This window comes from Myripristis murdjan, chromosome 5 (genome assembly GCF_902150065.1).
Source record: "Myripristis murdjan chromosome 5, fMyrMur1.1, whole genome shotgun sequence".
Classification (NCBI taxonomy): domain Eukaryota; kingdom Metazoa; phylum Chordata; class Actinopteri; order Holocentriformes; family Holocentridae; genus Myripristis; species Myripristis murdjan.
This window is the reverse complement of record NC_043984.1, coordinates 37,511,032-37,533,531: the sequence shown is the minus strand read 5'-3', so window position 1 is coordinate 37,533,531 and position 22,500 is coordinate 37,511,032. Positions and strand designations below refer to the sequence as shown.

Below are 22,500 nucleotides of genomic sequence, written 5' to 3'. Positions count from 1 at the left end.
CTCTCTGCCTGTCTCTCTCTCTCTCTGTCTGCCTGTCTGTCTGTCTGTCTCTCTCTCTCTCTGCCTGTCTGTCTCTCTGTCTGCCTGTCTGTCTGTCTGTCTCTCTCTCTCTCTTCCTGTCTGTCTCTCTGCCTGTCTCTCTGTCTCTCTCTCTGTCTGTCTGTCTGTCTCTCTCTCTCTCTCTCTCTCTCTCTCTCTCTCTCTCTCTCTGCCTGCCTGTCTCTCTCTCTGCCTGTCTGTCTGTCTGCCTGTCTGTCTCTCTCTCTCTCTCTGCCTGTCTGTCTCTCTCTCTCTGCCTGTCTCTCTCCCTGTCTCTCTGCCTGCCTGTCTCTCTCTCTCTCTCTCTCTCTCTGCCTGTCTTTCTCTCTCCCTGTCTGTCTGTCTGTCTGCCTGTCTCTCTCTCTCTCAGTCCCTGGTGCTGATCAGCCGGCTGCCCTACGTCACGTTCTTCCACTCTCTGCTGAAGATTCTGGCTCCAGAGTATTTTGAGAAGCAGGAGCCGTGTCTGGAGGCCGGTCAGTGTGTGTGTGTGTGTGTGTGTGTGTGTGTGTGTGTGTGTGTGTGTGTGTGCGTGTGTGTGTGTGTCACTGGCTCAACATCTGTTCAGTTCAATTCACTAGTTGGTTATTTGATTTAAAAGCTATTTTTCACTTCTGGGATGATCTGATTTGATTTGATCTGATTTGTAAACCGCAGTTTGAATCAGCGACCGAGCTGACTCAGCACTTTACGGGACTGTCTGCCTTTTATTCTGAAATGTGACAAAACGAGGCGACAGAGTTACTCAAACATTATTCTACAGAAGAAACGGTGTTGGATTTATAGCATTCCATCAGATCACCACATAATTATTTATTTATTTATTTTTTCCTCAAAAATCATGAATGAATGAAGCGTTTCTGACAGCTGATTCATCCGGTTGGTTCTGGTGAATCGGCAGAGCTCAGAATCGTTTTATTTTCTTGACGCGCCAAATGAATCGTCGAGTTTCTCTTTTCTGACTTTTCCCTCCGTGCTCGGTTTGTTTTAAGTCGCTGCTGTTTGCTTTTTCTGATGAACAGCTTGCAACGACATCGACCGCTGGCCGACGCCCCATCCCGGACGCATCCTCACGCTGCCCATCATGGGCGTGGTCATCAAGGTGGGAGCGCGCACACACACACACGCACACACGCACAAGTTCCATCTTGTAAATACGAGGCCTTGAAAATACTGTGACAGTCTTAAATTTGAGTCATAAACATAAACATTCATATAATTCCATGTATCTATATTTTCATAATTAGTGCATATAGCTCATTTCATATCCCGATATCCGTATAAAACGCCCACAAAAGGCCTGTTTCTCGTTACATTTTGAATTAAATACCTGATAAATAAAAAGTACTTAATGTTATTTGATTATTTTTCTCATTTAATTTGGAACCTTTGTTCAAATTTTCAGTTCAGCAGTTAAAAAAATAAAAATCTGTGGAGGTGTAATGATGATGATCTGCACACGCTTCCTGATGCTGGTACAGGTTTTTTTCCCAGGCAGCAGCAGTGCCGTGAACGCACCGTAAGGAGCGACACCTCCTCAGACCTCCTTCCACCTCCTTCCTGTCAAAATGCTGCTGCTGTGCAGGGGAGCGTAATCCTCCAAATTACAGAAAATAATCTGCCGTATTATGTGATCGATTTGATTTGTGACGCAGTGAAATAAACATGGAACTGTCGTCGAACAGTATATCGATCGTCATGTCGTCGCGCAGCCCTAAGTCGGATTCCAGTCCGTGGAGGGGACTTGAACCGGCAACCTTCTGGCTTCACGGGTCACCTGTCCTCCCCCAGCAGCCAATCAGACGCCCAGAACAGAGCGGCCGACTAACATGAGCTCTCTGTGCTGCTTTTAGGTTCGAATCCCGACCTGCTACGACAAGCCAGGAACCTCACAGCTGGTCCAGTCTGCACAGGTGAGCACACACACACACACACACACACACACACACACACACACACACACACACACAGCCATAATAACAATAATTAAAAAAAACTTAATTGATAAAGCAGTTTTTCTCAGTTTTAACCTTTTTAAACAAACAGCCAGTTGCACAAACATCAGTTAATACATCGAGTTTAAGAGCTCATGTTGTTACCAGAATAAATAAATGAAAGTTATACAACATGTTAAAAATTAAGAATTTCCCTGGGTGGGATCAATAAAGTATATCTATCTATCTATCTATCTATCTAAAAAGTGGTCCACAGGATGTAAATAAAATGGTCAAATAATAAATAAAAAGTGGCTGCGTTGAAGCGGCACTGACGGACAGTAAACATGTTTTTTTTTTTTTTTTTTTGTCAGAGCGACAGCCTGGTGTCCATCGTCCTGCCCACCATCCACGAGGTGGACCTCTTCAGGTGAGCTCGCTCTCTGCAGCACCGTGTGATGGTGAACGCAGCTCAGCCGTGCCACAGGCGGCGGCCTCTGCCTCCTCCTGCTGGCCTGTGTTGGTATTGCAACACAGAGAAAACCTGGAAACAGACGCTTCACACTCACTGCCCCGTCTGCACACGGAGCTTTTTCCTGTCAAGCTAAACCCAGATGCTTAGGTTACATTCATTTAAAAAAAAAAAAGAAAATAGTTGCAGTATTTGTATAGTCTCCACTTATTTGTATTTATATACATTTGTTTATCTTTTAACCCTCTGAACCCCAAGCAGTTTTGGGGTGTTTTCTGCTCCCCTCACATTTTGGCTCACTGTGGGCTTGTTTTTCTGCTGCACCTCTATGGAAACAGCACAGCTGTGGCTCTCACCTGAAGCCATTCAAAAATGTCTTTCACACAGTATGAAAGAGTTATAGTGCCATAAATAATAAAAAATAAAAAAATAAAAAAGGCAAACTGATTTTTTTTTGATAATTTATTTTACAAAAATCGAGAAACATTGGAATAAATGTACAGAACATTTTTTCAGGTGCCCACAAGTGTCACTGATCCAGGAAAAAAAAAAAAAAAAGTAGGGCTTCACATGATTTATTTCCTGAAATATTAACATTTTTCCAACCTGTATAAACTTAGGCATTTTTACTGCCTTGTGCCCTTCCATGTTACTACTGTTGCCTACACACTGAAATTCAGTGAATCTTTGTCACGTGACTGTTGGGCTCACCTGAATCAATCAAGATGTCTCAGATCCGCTGAAGACCGCAGAATTTTCTGTTTTTTGAATGATCTGGATTGAGTGAAAGACTATTTTTTGGCGAATTGTTGAATGAAGCATGTATAATAAAATGATTTGAATGAAAAATCACTTTTTTAGGCTTAGTTTCGTCCTTTTTTCTACCGCTAAACCGAAGTCGGACATGTTGCATTCAGGTACTGTCGGAAAATTCAAATTCCGATGAAAAAATAGGTTTTTAAAGCTTCCAGCTATGATAAACGATTGAATTTTGGCGATTTTTAAAAAAAATACATGTGTTTCTATCCGGCCGGCGGGTTTGGGGTTCAGGGTTAAATTGCAAGGCAGAATTTTTATATTTTTCCCTTTTTAGTTATTTTTTTTAACTCACCTGTATATGTCTGTCTCTTTTTGTACAATTCTAACAGCAATTCCAATATTTACTGTTCACTTTCTGTTGTTTTTAATTCACGTTTGCTTTGGCGATGTAACTGTCTGTTTCCAAAGCCCCTTGAACTGAATTGAGGGAGAGAGAGACATGCAGTTTCATATTTTTTCATATTTTCACTAATTGACTCATTCATTCATGCATTTATTTTAATATCTGTTGACTCACTCACTCATTCACTCGTTCATTAGTTCATTAATTCAACTTTCTCTCTCCCTCCCTCTCTCTCTCTCCAGGTGTTTCTACCCCGTCTTCTTCCACATCCAGATGCTGTGGGAGTTGGTGTTGCTAGGGGAGGCCCTGGTCGTCATGGCGCCGTCGCCCGCCGAGTCGTCCGATACCGTGCTGGCATTGGTCAGGTGAGTCGGGGGGTCGGAGGGGGCGTGGCCACAGCGTGAGTCAGTCAGCGTGTTGAGTCACAACACAGCGCTCAACATCCAGTCGCAGGACGGTGCAGCCCTCACAGAAATCTGCAAATGTCGAAAGGTTGTGACACCAAATCGAAGCCTGAATTTTTCTCTGGTGTTCCTCAGGGTTCCTCAGGGATTTTTGATCATTTTTATTAATTATCCTGCGGTCAGAAATGGTTAAATTTTTCACCAAATCTGCGTAACAAACAGGATCAACCCAGAAACAACAGTGGTCAATCTGGTTGGAACTACAAGTTGTAAATTCTCTCTCTCTCTCTCTCTGTCTGTCTGTCTCTCTCTCTCTTTCTCTCTCTCTCTCTCTCTGTCTCTCTCTCCAGCTGTATCTCTCCTCTGCGGTACTGCAGTGACTTCCGGCCGTACTTCACCATCCACGACAGCGAGTTTAAGGAGTACACCACCAGGACGCAGGCCCCGTGAGTACAGGCAGCCGAACAGGAGGCTAAAACTCTCCGGTCTGTTTCCTGTTGGGGTCCCTTGACCTCTGACCTCCAGCTGTGTGAATGAAAATGGGTTCTCTCCCCTTTGCAGACACGCCCACCTTCTGCTAATCCCATGCAGTTTGGGCCCCAAAGCCTGCAGTCCACATGTGTTCTTGTGGCCTGTTGTAAAATGGTGTGTGTGTGCAGACTGGGGCCTAAACAGTCTTGGAGCTGCATCAGTTGCTTTGACTGGAAAGCTGAGACTCTTGTGGATTCAATGAGCCACATTTGATTCCTGTGTGATGATGTTGGCCCCCATAGCAGCCATTTCACTGCAGGCAGAGACTTTCTTGAAATTAAACATGATAATATTGAATTGCAGCACTTACAGAATTGCACTTAGACAACACACACTTACACTACAAGTAGAGATTAATTCAGGCCTCAAACGGTTTGTCCCCCCTGAAGTCTATTTATTTATTTATTTATTTATTTATTTATTTGGATCCCCATTAGCTGTCGCCCTAGGCAACCGCTACTCTTCCTGGGGTCCACACAAAATAAAAATACATACAACAATGAACTTAAATATAAACACTTATACAAACAAACAAATTAAATGTAAACAAGTATCTAAACAAATAGACACTGAAACAAAGGTTAATCCGTCATCATCAAGAAACACAAAATTTGCATAACGATCTAAGCAAAAGCATCCCAGATTCAATAGATATATAATATGACAGATATTTTCAAATACAACCTCCTAATTATCCTATATTACCATACATTAACATTAACATTATCATGATGTGCTAAATTATATGTAATACCATAAGTATACTTCTTATAATACAATCAAAGCTATATAAATATTATTATTGTTATTATTACTATTACTATTAATATCCTCATCATTATCACCGTTATCACCATTCTCATTAAAACAAATATATACATATTCTTATGTAATACCATAAGTATACTACAATATACAGTCATCCCTCGTTTATCGCGGGGGTTACATTCTAAAAATAACCCACAATAGGCGAAATCTGTGAAGTAGTCAGCTTTATTTTTTACAATTATTCTAGATGTTTTAAGGCTGTAAAACCCCTCACTACACACTTTATACACTTTTCTCAGACAGGCATGAACATTTTCTCACTTTTCTCTCTTGTTTAAACTCTCAAAGTTCAAACCTTCGTAGGAAAATAAGTCCAGGATTATAGAATGAACGCATTCTGTACTGTACAGGAGACACGGCACGGAGGAGACTGATTGACAATGGTCTACAGTCCCTTAGCCAATCAGGACGCAGAACACAATGCGATGTTAAAAAAAAAAAAAATGCAAAATTGCACTAAAAAAAATCCGCGAAACTGCGAGGCCACGAAAGGTGAACCGTGTTATAGCGAGGGACCACTGTAATACATAATTAATAGTTATTATAACAGCAGGTGTTTTGCTGAGAGGGACAAATGAAAGAGATGTTGTCTTGAAGTAAAGGCCCAGCAGTGGAACCACAGCACCTCGCTCTCTGTCATTTTGTATTTTGAAGTTAGTACTGATGTTATCGTCTCTCTCTCTCTGCAGGCCGTCAGTCATCCTGGGAGTGACCAACCCGTTCTTCGCTAAAACGCTGCAGCACTGGCCGCACATCATCCGCATCGGAGACATGAAGCAAGCAGGTAGGTGGTGAGGAGGCTGCAGGTAGCTCCCCGGCAGCGGCTCTGCACCGCGGCTGCAGCTCATTTCACCCTGCAGACAGTCAGAAACGCTGCAGCTTCACAGGCAGGAAGAGCCCTGAGGTGTTGTTCTCCACACAACCACAGGGGGCAGTGCAGGGGGCTTTCTGTGCATCTTGCTTTGCAAAATACAAAGTAAATATTTGTAATGCAACTTGAGCATCTGTTGGAGAGGCACTACATGAAAATCGCTGGTAAGCAGCTACCAGCGAAGAAGACGACTTAATTTTTTATGTTCGTGTGTGAATAAAGGGCAACAGTCTGGCCTCTTGATAACAAAACTCCACCTGCAGATTACCTGCACTCTGATTTAATTTATTGGAAACTTGGAATGCAGGAAATGTGTGAAAACGTAGGCTAGACTGTAAACGACAACAATAAAAACTGTTTTGAAATGTTCAAAACAAATAAATAAAAGTCATTCAAATAAAATAAATGCAAGGATTTGAAAACAAATATGAAAACCAGTGACTGAACTGGAAAGCTATGGGGCTATATAATTTTACTTCAAAATAAAGCCAGGTTGAACAGACAGGTCTTGAGTTTCCTTTTAAAAAATACGGAGCGAGCGAGCCGTTCTGACATCAACGTCCCTGCAGGCCAAAGGAGTTTGAAAACCATGTCTGCCTGTCTGTCTCTCTGCCTGTCTGTCTGTCTGCCTGCCTGCCTGTCTGTCTGACTTTGCCTGTCTGTGTGTGTGTCTCCTGTCAGGTGAGATGGCGAAGCAAATGAAAGTGAAGAAACTGAAGAACCTCAAAACTCTGGACTCTAAACCTGGTACATGTCTCCTGTCTCTTGTCTGACTCTGAGTTGTTTCCTCTCCTGAGGCTCGCCCCGCCTCGCCCTGCCCTGCCTCGCCCCGCCCCTCTTCGCCTCGCCCCGCCCTGCCCCGCCCCGCCTCGCCTCGCCCTGCCCCGCCCCGCCTCGCCGGCCCTGCAGCAGCTGCCTCTCTCTCCTCTGCACATCGTTTCTTAAACAGTGAATGTATAAATGTACACATTTACACATGTGCACAGGCGTTTTCCACCATTACTCTGACTAAGGCAGTGCTGCTGATTTGATGCGGCTCCTGTAAACAGCATGTGTCCTTTTTCTGAATGTAGAGTTTTCCTATAAGACCTTGTGGGTTATGCTGATTAGGGATGTACCCGAACCCCAATACGATATTCGGAAGTACACAAATGATGCTTTGATCCTGAATAGTTTTTCTGTCCGAAGTTTCTCCTCATTATTCGGGAGCTTTTTTCTAAAAAAAAAAAAAAAAAAAAAAAAAAAAACGTTTGGATGCGTATTTTGAGCCTGATTTTGAGCCAATTACAAGAAATTAAAACAAAACGTAGCACAAAACATGTTGGTGCGTGTTTTGAGCCAGTCACATCCACAGTTTGGTTTTTTCTCACAGACAATAACGGGCCATTCAGTCCGATTACGTTTGGAAAGTCTAGAAAAGCCGCGCGATTAAATTATTTTACTCCCGTTCTAGTTAGCTGAGAGCTAACTAGCCCACTTCAGGTTTCTTCCCGAATCCAAAGAACGAATCCCAAATTTTTTTTAAAAACCTGAATCTGAACCTGAATACAAACAGTGCCATGGCTGTACAGCCCTAGTGCTGATACTATCCAGGTGTTAGCAGCGTTCTCGGGTCACGTGCACATCTGGACCGCGTGTCTCCATGGGTGTCTCGGACCAGCCAGCCAACAGTTTGAGACGCGTTCGCAAAATAAAAGCCCACATTTCTTACGGGAAAGAGAAACACATGTGCGAGTAAACATCATGACAGACACGGATATCAGCACGCCGAGCTTTTCAGTGAGGAGGATGAAGGATGAAAGCTGCGTTCACACGAGTTTGCACGGCTGCATGTGAACGGCAATATTAGTGGAATATTCCTTTTCATCACTTTATTGATCCCCCTGGAGATCAGTAAAGTATTTCTGTCTCTGATTAGTAGGAAGATTGTCTTTTTCTGAATGTGTTGTGCAGCCTGTTGTTATGATAAGCACTTTGTCCCCACCTGTAATCACATCTGTCAGAAATGTGAGCTCACTGTGTGTGTGTGTGTGTGTGTGTGTGTGTGTGTGTGTGTGTGTGTGCAGGTGTGTACAGTGCATACAAGCCCTATCTCAACAAAGATGAAGACATCATCAAACAGCTTCAGAAGGTAAGAAACACTTTCAGCTCCTCTAGTCCAGGAATTTTAGGCCAAAATTGGGGTCGACCCAGGACAAATTGCATGAGAAGCAAACTCAACTGATTCTGTATCCTCAGTTTGTCCTGAGTGAGGGGGAAAAGTCCCAAGGAATCCCATTGGTGGAAAATTTAGAAAATCACCTCTATATGACCATATAATACCAAAAAAACACTTTGACTTTCAGATATCACTATAAAAATTCACAAGTTGATTACACACACAAAGACAAGAAAAAAAGTCAATTACAAGTTCTTTGAATTATTCATAATTCTTCCAATTATGCACTAATTGGAATAAATGCCAGAGCAGATATTTAAACAGTGAAAAGGTTACTATATATATAGTAACCTTTTCACTGTTTAAATATCTGTACCGGCATTTATTCCTTATATTCCTTATTAGCGCATATCAAATCAGATGTGTGATATGCATGTGTAAACAGAATAATTCAAAGAACTTGTAATTGACTTTTTTTCTTGTTTTTGTGTGTGTAATCAACTTGTGAATTTTTATAGTGATATCTGAAAGTCAAATGTTGAACCCCTTTCCCCTGTGTGTTAAAAACAGTGTTTTTTGGTAATATGTGGTCATATAGAGGTGATTTTCAAAATTTTCCACCAATGGGATTCCTTGGGACTTTTTTCCCCCTCACTCAGGACAAACTGAGGATACAGAATCAGTTGAGTTTGCTTCTCTTGCAGTTTGTCCTGTTGTTTTTTTTTTCATAAAATGACTGGACTCCTGTTTTAAATCCTCCGGCAGCATCAACAGGGTCCTCTCAGCTGTTACTGAGTTTTCAAACCACATCAGCTGTCTTTTTTTTTTTTTTTTTTTTAAATTAAAGTGGTAATTTTGTGGTTGCTCTGGAGGTTTGGATGCTGAAGTTCATGTGAAGAATCTGACGTCTCTGGTTTTTATGCTGCTCGTCCGGTGAGATATGGTGACATGTTCTGCTCACTCTCAGCTGTTTGTCTTTCAGGGCGTTCAACAGAAGAGACCCTCCGCGGCCCAGAATGCAATTCTCCGGCGCTACTTCCTGGAACTGACGCAGAGCTTCATCATTCCACTGGTAACAACCAATCAGAGCTCATGCATTTGACATTTGACATTTGACATTTGACATTTGACATTTTGGCCGCTAAGCTGACGCAGTTATCCTGCTCGAGTGTAAGTACTTTTATTTTGTTAACAGTTTACTCAAGTACTCAAAGGTACGACTATAAAAACACACTCCTGGAGAGAAAAAGCTCTTTTCAGATATTTTCAGAGAGTCGGGGCAGATTTATTCTGTTTCTCTGATGTGGCACGACGGCTGCGCTTCCACTTTGTTGAAGATGTACACTAATGATAATTTAATTTAATAATTTCTGTGGTGAGAACAGATTCCTGTGATGGCGTATCATGGCCATTACAGGGAGAAGAAATATTAAGGATAAATTTCTTAAATTTATGAGAAACTTGGATATTGTCTGAGATTGAAGTAGGAAATCAACAGACAAAAAATCCCAGAAGAAGAAAGAGAGGAAATTAGGAAATTTTTCTGATTTATTAAATTACAAATTTATGAGAAAAAAACTGAGAAAGATGAGAATCATGAGAAATGTTTTTTGTTTTTCTTTGACTTTTTTTTGTGCCGAGGAACCACATCCCTTCATCAGCTTTTTTTTTTCTTGCAAATTTGTGACTTTATAATCTCAGAATTTATTTATTTATTTAAATTTACCACTTAGATCTCAGAATTTCTGAGTTTTTTCTTGCAAATTTGTGACTTTATAATCTCAGAATTTATTTATTTATTTATTTTTTAATTTACAACTTAGATCTCAGAATTTATGAGTTTTTTTCTTGCAAATTTGTGACTTTATAATCTCAATTTTTTTTTTTAATTTACAACTTAGATCTCAGAATTTCTGAGTTTTTTCTTGCAAATTTGTGACTTTATAATCTCAGAATTTATTTATTTATTTATTTTTTTAATTTACAACTTAGATCTCAGAATTTGAGTTTTTTTCTTGCAAATTTGTGACTGTATAATCTCAAAATTTTCAAGTTTTTTTTTCTCATAAATTTACGTCTTTAATCTTCTGAGTGTTTTCCTCTGAATGTCACCCGTTCCTCCCTGGATCTGAATTTGGCCCTAATACACCGCCGTGATCTTTCTCTTTCTTTTTCCTTTTCTCTGTTCTTTGAAATGTCCCTTTATGCCTGGTGTGAAGCACCGTGGCTCTGCGTCGTGTGTGAAATGTGCTGCACAAACACGTTTGGCCTTTTTAAACTCCCAAGTCCTGCAGATTCGTCCGTCAGTGTTTGAGATACAGTTCACTCTTGGAAGTGTTGGAAATGTTGGCTGTTTGAGTCTGTGTTTCTGGAACTCCGTGTGTGTGTGTGTGTGTGTGTGTGTGTGTGTGTGTGTGTGTGTGTGCGCGCTGCAGGAGCGGTACGTGGCCAGTCTGATGCCCCTGCAGAAGTCCATCAGCCCGTGGAAGAGCCCTCCTCAGCTCAGGCCCTTCGTCCAGCAGGACTTCATGAAGACGCTGGAGAAGGCCGGACCTCAGCTGACGTCCAGGCTGAAAGGAGACTGGATCGGACTGTACAGGTACACACACACACACACACACACACACACACACAAACACACACACACGCTGGAGAAGCAGGGAGACAGGAAAGGCAGAGTTGACTAACACTGCCTTCTACTTTAAATGAAAACTTAGACATTTTGGGTGAAATGTCCCTTTTCCCCTCTGGACGTCCAGTTTGGATTCACACCAACTGAATCAAATCCTCCACTTCCACAATGTTCTGTTATCCAGGATGCTCAGGTCACAGTGTCTTCACTGCAAAAACTCCAAATCTTTCACAATTTTTTCACAATTTTCACAAAAACTTTCACAATTTTCAGACAATTTTCACTTGTTTCAAGCAAAAATTGTCTAAAAACAAGTTATTTCTGAGGTGATCATGTCTTATTGTAAGATATTTTGACTAGAAATAAGACAAATATTCTTGGTAAGATTTTGAGTTTTTGCAGTGTTTAAAGCCCCAGTTTGCTGTTCAGATCGCTCCACCCTCTTCCTCCTCTTCCTCCTCCTCCTCCTTCTCTCCTCCTCTTCCTCCTCCTCCTCCTCCTCTTCCTCTTCTTCTGCTCAGGGCGCTCTCTCTCTCCGTCTGCAGGCATTTCCTCAAGTCTTCCAACTTCGACGGCTGGTTCCGCAACAGGAGGAGAGAGATGACGCAGAAGCTGGAGGCGCTGCACCTGGAGGCGCTGTGCGAGGAGGTGAGGAGGCTCACCTTCGTCTCCAGGCTCCACTGAGACGCTGCCTGCTGAGACGCTGACGAGTTTGTCCTGGCTGTGCGGGTGCAGACGTGCATTGAGTCTGACACTTTAGAGAAATATGTGATATATGTCGTCAGTGGCCCTCAAGCTTTCCCTGGTTTCTGAATCCACGCCCTCAGCTCAGCTTTATTTATTTATATAGCACTTTAAATACAACCACAGCTGAAACAAAGTGCTGTACAAAAATGAAAATAAAACAGCAAAACAGAAAGAAAAGTAGAAAGAATAAAAACAATCAAACAAATTAAAACAGAGCAATAAAACGATAGAAAGAATAAAAACAAAGTCCTGTAAGCGACTGCAGCAGAAAACCTCAGGCGTCGTGCAGCGACTGAACGATGAGCCGCCTAATGAAGGAGATCACAGGACAAATAACAAGCAACAGCCTGTGGCTCCTGAGCAGATTCATTTCATCACTATGAGCACAGCATTTCAGCAAGTCAGCGGTTCAGGGTTTTTTTTTTCCCCTTTTTGGGCCATTCCATGTCAGATCATCAGAATTTTCATACATTCGTCACCATGACCTCAGCACTTTCTAAGAAAATCTCACATCTGATGAAGCTATATCTGAAACAAATTCCTAATTTCAGCTATTTTTGACCAAAATTGAATTTTTTATGAATTTTTAAAGTGAGGTACAGTCATGCGAGTTTGGTCAGTTTTCGGTGAACTTCAGTGGACGACTTGCATTTTGGCACAACTTCAATGCTCAGACATGCTGTAATATTAAAATCAGCTCACTTTACCATCTAAATCAATTCATCTTCATTTTCACTGTCATGAAACTTAATTATTGTGTGTTGCACACTAAAGTTGAAAGCTTGTAAATTACATGGATTTCCGATATATTCAACGTGCTGTAAAATTTACAATTTTCATAAGACATTCTCAAAATTTGGTTGTTTTCTGCAGATACAACAGCAGAATATCCACTGAAAATCTGAAATAAATCCAAGGTGTGCCTCTGCAGATACCTAGACCTCCTGTTTCCCACGTTATGGCATTATTTTCAACTTTAGCAGGGCAGGAACTGGAGTGGCTTCTTAATCCAGACATGCTCTCTAGTTATTTTAGTTTTAGGGGTGGAAATAAATAATTTAAACATGCTAGACCTAACCTTGTGACTTATCTTGGTTCTGAGAGAGTGGTCCCAATAAGGCCCAGCCTGAAGCTCCAAAAGCTTATATTTTAGACAGAAAGCAACAACAAATAAGCAACAGCCAATCGACATACGATGCATTTCAAACAAAGTCAACATCTGTGAGACAGCACCCCACTTTGAAAATTCACCAAAAATCTATTTTTCGTCCAAAGCGGGTGAAATTTGAGAAGTGTTCATAAAACATGGTTTTCTCACTGTGGGATCAGTGTCATTGAACTCAACTTCATTTCCAGCCGGCCTTCAAGTTCAAGATGCAAACCCTGTCTCTTCTGTGCTGCATTTGAATTGCGTTGCAAAATTAGAAATATTTTTTATAGCTATAGTTCTGTGTCACATTTTAAATCTTACTGTTATAGCCTAAAAATACATATTCTCTCTCTCTCTGTCTGTCTTTGTGTGTGTGTGTGTGTGTGTGTGTGTGTGTGTGTGTGTGTGTGTAGGACCTGCAGCAGAGGATCCAGAAGCATACGGAGGTGGAGGCGGTGGATCTGGTCCTGAAGCTGAAGGACAAGCTGGTCAGTGTGAGCTGCTGGCTGCTCGTGTGGCTCCTGTGTGTTTTCATGTGTTTGGACATGATGACAGGAAATCTATATTTTAACACAGTGAGAACGCTCTGTGTCGGTGCTGGTTCATGTGCTGAAGATGTTATTAGAGGCTCAGACCTGAAGGGCTGAGAAGCTGTTGGGTAGCACTTTACAATAAGAGTACAACAATTAATGTTAGTTAATGCTGTAATAAACATGAAGTAACAGGTAATAAACATGAAGTAACAGGTAATAAACATTAAGTAACGGTAATAAACATTAAGTAACAGGTAATAAACATTAAGTAACAGATAATAAACATGAAGTAACAGGTAATAAACATGAAGTAACGTAATAAACATGAAGTAACAGGTAATAAACATGAAGTAACAGGTAATAAACATGAAGTAACGTAATAAACATTAAGTAACAGGTAATAAACATGAAGTAAAAGGTAATAAACATGAAGTAACAGGTAATAAACATGAAGTAACAGGTAATAAACATGAAGTAACGTAATAAACATTAAGTAACAGGTAATAAACATGAAGTAACAGGTAATAAACATGAAGTAACAGGTAATAAACATGAAGTAACGTAATAAACATTAAGTAACAGGTAATAAACATTAAGTAACAGTTAACTAACCGTTAACTAATGTGTCTAAGAATCATGTACTAATGCTGTTCATGCTAAGGTATTAATTTATATGTTATTTAAGGGTTATTGTAGATATTATTAACATTAGTAAATGCCATAATAATCAGTAACTAACAGTTAATTAACCATTACGGCATTAACTAACGTTAACTAACATTAATTGTTCTAGTCTCATTGTAAAGTGGTACCAGCTGTTGTCATGACTGGAAGTTGTGTGTAAGTGCTGCTGAAGAAACACAATCCCCATGCTCCTGATGGGGGCGCTCTAATTAAAGGTCAAAGTTTGGAAATTTGACAAGTTGTAACTGGTACACTGCCATAAATCCTAAATGACTGACAGTTTGCACCAACATCACCAAACTTGGAGGGTATTTTGGATTGAGCTGCTTCCCCTGAGATGCTGCTTGTGGGTTCATGATGTTTGTTTTATTTTAGGAGCTGCTCTGCTCAGAAAGTGAATGGAGAGATGCAGATAGAGAACAGTTTGTTGTATTTGTCCTTGTTCCATCAGGTTCCTGCCTCTCAGGTTCCTGTGTGGAAGCTTCCTGCAGACGCCACCTGCTGGCTCTGCTTTCCAACTCACAGAGGAAAATGACAGATAGATAGATAGATAGATAGATAGATAGATAGATTTACTTTAGTGATCCCAAACTGGGAAATTCCCACGTTACAGCAGCATCAATAAAAACATAAAAATAAAATTAAGAAAAAGTATATACAATAGAGACTAAATATACTAAATATAAACAATAAAGACATGAAGGACTAAGTATATACAATAAACTAACCTAATATGAGATGTGAAATGTGAAATATACTGATGGTAATAATAAATATGAAATATTAAATAAGAAACGTCCTCAGAAAATGGGAACCAGGACGTGTTGTTTTTCTGTCGTGCTGCTCCTGTGTGTCTGTACTGGTTTCTGTACTGGTTTCTGTTCTGGTTTCTGTACTGGTTTCTGTGCTGGTTTCTGTTCTGGTTTCTGTACTGGTTTCTTCTGTACTGGTGTCTGTACTGGTTTCTGTTCTGGTTTCTGTTCTGGTGTCTGTACTGGTTTCTGTTCTGGTTTCTGTACTGGTGTCTGTACTGGTTTCTGTTCTGGTTTCTGTACTGGTTTCTTCTGTACTGGTGTCTGTACTGGTTTCTGTTCTGGTTTCTGTTCTGGTTTCTGTACTGGTGTCTGTACTGGTTTCTGTTCTGGTTTCTGTTCTGGTTTCTGTACTGGTTTCTGTACTGGTTTCTGTTCTGGTTTCTGTGCTGGTTTCTGTGCTGGTTTCTGTACTGGTTTCTGTACTGGTTTCTGTGCTGGTTTCTGTACTGGTTTCTGTGCTGGTTTCTGTACTGGTTTCTTCTGTACTGGTTTCTGTTCTGGTTTTTGAACTGGTTTCTGTGCTGTGGACGTGAATGGAGAGACTCAGATCCACAGTTACAGATGAACAACTAATGAGGAGATTTCACCTCCATAATCTGTACTGTCTGTCCTCCTGTGTGTGTGTGTGTGTGTGTGTGTGTGTGTGTGTGTGTGTGTGCTGCAGAGCCAGGCGGAGCGCGAGCAGCTCCCGGTGCGTCCCGGGACCCTGGCCAAGCTCCAGGCCCACATCGAGGCCGTCATCCTGGCCTTACCCGAGGACCTGCAGGGCATCCTCCACAAGCCCTCCACTCCCTGACCTTTGACCTGTGACCTCCAGGCTCCTCCCCCCTGACTCTACACCCCCTGGACAGTGTGTTTTAATGAGCCTGGCTCCCGGGCGGAGAGACTACACGTGCACCGTCCGGCTCCGGGAGGAAGTTTACGGGACGTCTGCGTCGGCCCGGGCCGGAGAGCACGCCGTGCATTTTAATGTTTGTTTTTAGGATTTTGAAGTTTGATTATTTTGTGTTGAACAGAGGACGCACTGCTCAGGCTGACAGCTAGGAAGCAAGAGCAGGATGACGACCCCGTGATGACCTTTGGCCCCCAGTGTTGACCTCTTGATGTTTTTTTTTTTTTTTACTTTTTAACTTTGAGCGTGGACTCGACCGTCGACCGCTGCATCAGGAACTGTTTTCATCTGTTTTTTTTTTATTTTTAATTTTATCAAGTGCACTTCATTCCTACAAGGACCTACATGCTCCTCCGTCACTCACACACACACACACACACACACACACACTTTATGCAAACAGACTGAGCTGAGCAGAGCCAAGTAGTGCTTTATAATTTACTTTTACAAGAATACTGACCATTTACTGCACACACACACACTCACACACACACACAGACAGCATTAAGCACCAGCTACCCTATAACAGCTTTTTCAGTCAGTTCTTAAAGAGCTTGTTGTGTGTGTGTGTGTGTGTGTGTGTGTGTGTGGCTGTCGGCTCGGACGCTGTGGAACAGGTGCACTCAGGAGCCAATCAGATGCCTGCGTCCAGGTCAGGTGATCTTCCTGTAGCCTATCACAGTGGCAGTAAACAGAGAATAAGTTCAAAGTTCAAAACTTGAACGTGCAAAAAAAAGTTCTGGCAGCTTGTGGTTATTATGGGATGTGTTCCTGCTGGAGCTCAAACTGAACTCCCACTCGTCTCCTGTCAAATGAAAACCTCCTGACTCCAGTCGTGGTGATTTTCATGCTTTTATTTTGAAGCTGAAATCCGTAAATTCCCACTTTTTTCCTGCTTTTCCTCCTGAAAACAGCAGCAGGTCATTTGACTCTCTGGAAAAACATCCCCTTTCATCAGGTTACGTGACTGTCAATCATGAACTTTAACGATGTAATTAAGCAATAATATCACATGCTGCTAGCACATCAGGCTGGACAGTTATTATTATTTTCAGTGTAAGCTGGTATGCTAACTAGCTAGCAGCACTCAGCTATCCAGCTCACGTTCTTCCTGCCTGGTTCAAATTTCCAACATATTCAGAAAAATAAAACAACGATTCATTACTGGAGAAAAAAATGTCCCAGGTGCTGTCTTGGTTTTAAAGTTTTGGGTTAAATCCCCTTTTTCCCGACTTCCCGACAGACTGGGACCAGATGTTGGACACCGTAGACTCCCATAGACTTCAAGTCTTTATGCTAAGCTAACAGGAAATGCTAACCACAGCAGCTGAACCACTGGACGTCCAGAGGTGGACATGGTGTCCAACATCTGGCCTCAGTCTGTCGGGAAGTCGGGGAAAAGGGGATTTTGCCCAAAACGTTGGATCTTCTGTTGGAGTTTACAGGAGCTCAGGAGCCTCTGTGCCCGTTTGCCGGGAAGTTTTTAGAAAAGCCGGTGGATGGAAGCTAAAATACTTTGGCACTAAAGTTAAAAAAATCATGGAGGTTTTCATTTGATAACACTGACATGAAGAGTTCATGTGGGAAATCATCACTTACTCATTCTTGAGGAAAAATAAGAAAACAAAAGCATGAAGTTCACCATTCATTCATTCATTCATTCAGTCTGGAGGATCCAGAATGTAAAAACTGTCCTGTGTATCTCAGCAGGGTCTGAGGCCGCCTGCTGTCCCGTCCCGGGGAGCTGAGCTCAGTTTGTTGTGAGGAGCATCGCTCTGTCCTGAGTGGTGGCTCTCTGACTGTGGAAGGAAACCTTCACTGTACTTCACAATATCACAGAGAGGGGATTTACACTTATTTTACTGATCATGTGATCACGTTCCCACTTAAAGGAACACGTCAATATTTTGGGTTAAATCCCCTTTTCCCAACTTCCTCAGACTGAGACCAGATGTTGGACACCTCTGGATGTCCAGGGGTGAAAATGGTGTCCAACATCTGGTCTCAGTCTGAGGAAGTCCCAGACGGAGATTTTGCCCAAAACATCGGAGTATCCCTTTAAGAGCAGGACATTCTTGGCCCCGCCTCTCTGTGTGTCCTTTAAATGTCCAGTGAAGGCAGCTACATGTGAAGAACCTGACCAGCAGCTTCCACTGGTTTTCCCAGCCGACCTCTCCGAGCAGAGGCAGAGCTTTGAGGTGAAGGTTGTTCCCCTGGTGGCAGACACAGAGGTGCAGTCCACAGCTGCAGGTGAGGCAGCGTCTGTGTGACGGCAGGTGGAGGCAGAACATAGACCCGCGTCGTGGTTTGGGTTCGCTTTTTTTGAACGGCTCCAAACGACGCTGGTGCCTTTTCTAACGACACTAGAACAAAACCAGAGCAGAACCAAAGAGCAGAGGACCTCTGTTCCTCCTGTCCCACCTGAGCTCGTCTGAATCTTCACGGCCAAGACCGGAAAGACCACAGAACCAGAGCGGAGTAGAACCGTCATCGCTCCGGGTGCACAACAACATGCTGATCGTAGTTTAACCCAGCTGCTCAGCATCGTCACAAACGCCTTTTACTGGACAGAGCTCCTTAAATACGACACACAGGCAGAACCAGGCTAACGACTCCCATAGGCTTCAAGTCTTTATGCTAAGCTAACAGGAAATGCTACCCGTAGGAGCTGAACCAAGAAGCTAGCCCGTTACCATGGCAACAATACACATAAAAAAATGGCCACCACTCCGACCGTCCTGGTGTGTTGATTTGAACGGGACAGACGGTTGTGCTCCATTGGAGTTCAGTGGTAAAGGCTGTCCCGCTGCTTTGAACGGGACAGGCTGAGGTGCAGACGGCTCACTGAAGCACTAAATTTACTCAGATTACTCTGCTGAATAACCACTACTGATGAACATGTAACCACGGCGACCGTCCTGCCCACTGCTGGGAAGACTGTTGCCCTCTGACAAAAAAAAAAAAAAAAAAAAAAAAGAGAGAGACAGACGGTCCGTTTGATTATTTTTGGATCATTTTTGGATTATTTTTTTGATCATTGATCGCTGACGTGTCTGACAGAATTGGAGAATGACGATAATGACAGCAATAACAAATGAATGTTCTCATCCAGAAGTGTACTTATTGCTGTGGCTGCAGTGTTTTCACACACACACACACACACACACACACACTGCACCAGCAGCACGTCTGAAGACGTCACATGGATTTAGCCGGGGCTCAAACACATGGATTCAGTTTGTTTTTCTTTTCTTTCCCTGTTAAAGTCGTCATGTGACACGTGTGTGACAACCGCTTTGGAAATTGCCTTTTTTTTTTTTTTGTGGGATGGAATAATTGTTTAAAAAAAAAAAAAAAAACCTGTAACATGTGCTGGTTGTAAAAAACCTCTGACATCTGGTTGTTGCGCAACCATGTTAAGTTTTATATTTGTACAAAAAAAAAAAAGACTTATTTTAACAACTTTGAATTTTATACAGAGGGCTATTCTCATATTCCACTCTGCCAGAGAATTAACAGTTTTGTACATAATACTGTAAAATGAAATTGTGGCCCAGATATAAGGATGTACAATAATTATTTTGTTATTGCAGTAGATGTTTTACTAAATACAGAGATTGTTGAAGACTGCTCCGTATGATTCACATCTCATTCCTGCTTTAATCTGCTCAGAGGAGACGCCTCCACAGTTTGAAATCCTACTTTGACATTTGTGACACTTTAAAAAAAAATAAATCTCATTTGTTTTTCATGGAGCTGAAAAGCAGCTGGCTAGCACTGTTAGCATTCCCCCCCAAACCATCAGCATCCAGTCGGCGCCACCTGCTGCTGTCAGCGAGGAGCTGCAGCGTGGAGACTGATGCTCACAGCTGCTGAGCCACTAGAGGGCGCAGCAGCCACCTGCTGACCCAAACCTGAAGCCACAGACGTTCAAACCACAGACACAGAAGGAAAGCTCGATACGTCAAACCACTTACCAACACTATGACATGTTGTTATGATACAGAATTTCTGATTAAATAAAAAAATCTAAAATTGTATACAAAACAGGCTACTTTTTTACCCAGATAAGAGTAAAATATACTTGATACTTCATTATATTAACAATCAAATCTTTCAAACTAAAATCTTATCATCCAGATATATAGCTCATATTAAAAGTATAATTAGTTTACAGCTTTTAAATATATAATTTACTTACATTCTGTATATATAAACGCACACACAGTGGTGGAAGCAATCAGCTGTTTTATTTCAATGTACAAAAAAAAAAAAAAAAAAAACGTATTAATTCTTGACCAAAAGGATCATTGTTAACCAAAAATGTCCAATCATTTTTTCTTTTTTTTCAGAACCTTTCATTTCAAGGAAGAGTTATAATAAATGGCGAAACCTGTTTTAAACCATTTTAAACAGTGGTCATTGCTACAGAGTGAGGATTCAGTATTTTGAGTATCAGTTTCTTCTCAAACAAATATTAAAATAAATATCTCACAAAGGAGAGAGGATAAAATTCAATAAAATAATGAATATAATTTTTCAAAAATAGTAAAAAATGGAACAGGAAATATTTTAATAATGAATAATGAAGCTGATATTACATTGACATTGATTTAGTTGCCTGGTTTCAGTATTCCTCCGGTGTGTACAGCCACACGCTGCTCAGTGTGCTGGCAGGACTGAAGAGGTTTCCCACTGCTGGAAAAGATATACTTTACAAATTTCAAAATTATTTTCCTTTGATCTGACAGCACAAAAAACTTGTGTAGATGCCATGTTTACAAAAAATAAATAAATAAATAAATAATAATAATAATAATAATAATAATAATAATAGTAAAAAAACGCTCGAAAATTGCAATGTTCACCTGCAGGGGGTGGAGTCAGGAATCTGCCCCCACGAGCCGAGCTGTGCTTCAGACTGTCAAGGTGAGCTCTTCTTATTGAAAACAACGCTGCACACACACACACACACACACACACACACAGTCCACATGGGCTTGAGCTGGCAGCGCCCCCTGCTGTTGAACTGTGTTGAAGCCATAATAACCACTACATGACAGCGTGTTGGAGCGCTGTGCCGCCCTGCAGGACGACAGGCTGACGAGTGCTGCTGACAGGCCGCAGGTTTCTGAGCTGCAGAGGGAGGACGGCCACGTGGCCACGCCCACCGCCGCCTCAGCTCAGGCTCTGCTGATGCGGCCTTCCTCGCCTCCCTGGGTTTGGCTCAGCGGACGCTCACAGCTGACCTTTCATGTGTTTTCATGTCATTAAACAGCTTCAGCAGCAGCTGTTTCCTCTGCTCGTCACTCATTTGTTGTTTTCATTCAAACTGGGAGCTTTTACGTTTCGTGAAGCAGGACCAAGCCAATGGCCTTATTTTTGATGTTTTTTTTTTTTTTAGCTCGACCATGTTTCATATTCACACACATCAAAGTTTCCCATTCAGTGAAGCCGTGCAAATCCTTCACACTGTCTGTTTTCTGAGTCACAGCTCCTCAAAGTTCATACGGGTCGCTCCAAATTTCCTGCTTTTTTTATTCAAGTTTTTTTTTTTTCTCTGGTGTTTTTGAGCCTCATAACTTCATTCCTAACAGAGGAAGCCACATGAGATGTTCAGGGTTGAAAAACAAATGTGAGCTCTGTTCAAAACTGCAGCCGAGTCAGTTTTACATCCATCCTCGGCGTCACAATCCTAAACCAAATCTGGTTTTCTTCAACACAATTTTTTCTGACTTTGAGTGTCAGTATGTTGGGAAAAATGAAAGTTTGAGCAGTAAAACTGGGGCAGTTGAATGTCTGTGACTCAGAGGAACAGAAACCAGCGCTGGTGTCCTGGAGGTGTTTTATGTTTTCTGATAATTCATCAGAGAAAACTGGAAAAAGTGCATTTTGGGAAAACTCTGAAGGGTCCTATCAGCCTGTGGGACAGGGGGCTGCTCAGATGAAGGCTCTCAGTTTGAGCCACAGTTTGAGACCAGGCTCATGTTCCAGCCACAATTCCTTCTGTGTCCAAGTTATTTTCTGAAACAGGCATATTGTGACTCAGGAAATGTAAAACTGGAGATTCTATGAAGTCTTGACAGGAAGTAGAGCCATGATGCTGCTCAGTGAGTGAACCCTGTACACACTGTACCTGCATACAACATGTACCTGTGCAGTTTGCAGGTTTTACCTCCCACCACCTTTTATTATTTGCAATCAGTATTAGGCAGCCGGGCTGACACACACACACACACACACACACACACACACACACACACACACACACACACACACACACACACACTGGGGCGATCGATGGCCTGATGGGAGCAAACGTCAACAATAAAAACTCCGTCTGTAGTCACGTCTCCCTGCAATATTTTGTTGGAGAGGTGGCTTGGTGTGGGCTGTATTTTCAGCAGCACAGACGCAACTGAATGATCCTAGAAGTATTACAGGAATATTATAGGAATATTACAAGTATATTACAAGGATACAAGGAAGTTTATTTGTCATTATACAACAGGTTGAATAATGAAATTAAAGTGTGGTTCCCTCTTGAACCCTATTATACCTATACCTATTTTTATACCCCTATTATAGGAATATTATAGGAAAATTACAGTAATATTACAGGAATATCATAGGAATACCACAGGCAGC

At 41.8% G+C, this 22,500-nt stretch overlaps 1 protein-coding gene across 1 annotated transcript in view; it reads left to right on the top strand.

Annotated features, from left to right (window-relative positions):
- LOC115359343 (protein DENND6A-like) overlaps positions 1–16,115 on the top strand; it is a 25,724-nt gene extending 9,609 nt beyond the window's left edge. The window contains exons 5-18 of the mRNA XM_030051763.1: positions 410–515; positions 1,062–1,141; positions 1,893–1,952; positions 2,348–2,403; positions 3,850–3,972; positions 4,362–4,457; positions 6,060–6,154; positions 6,923–6,988; positions 8,308–8,372; positions 9,382–9,471; positions 10,835–10,998; positions 11,577–11,679; positions 13,342–13,416; positions 15,625–16,115. Of these exons, the coding sequence (XP_029907623.1) occupies positions 410–515; positions 1,062–1,141; positions 1,893–1,952; positions 2,348–2,403; positions 3,850–3,972; positions 4,362–4,457; positions 6,060–6,154; positions 6,923–6,988; positions 8,308–8,372; positions 9,382–9,471; positions 10,835–10,998; positions 11,577–11,679; positions 13,342–13,416; positions 15,625–15,756 (1,311 nt within the window). The 3' untranslated portion in view covers positions 15,757–16,115. The remainder of the gene's footprint in view (positions 1–409; positions 516–1,061; positions 1,142–1,892; positions 1,953–2,347; positions 2,404–3,849; positions 3,973–4,361; positions 4,458–6,059; positions 6,155–6,922; positions 6,989–8,307; positions 8,373–9,381; positions 9,472–10,834; positions 10,999–11,576; positions 11,680–13,341; positions 13,417–15,624) is intronic.
- The last annotated feature ends 6,385 nt before the right edge of the window (positions 16,116–22,500 follow it).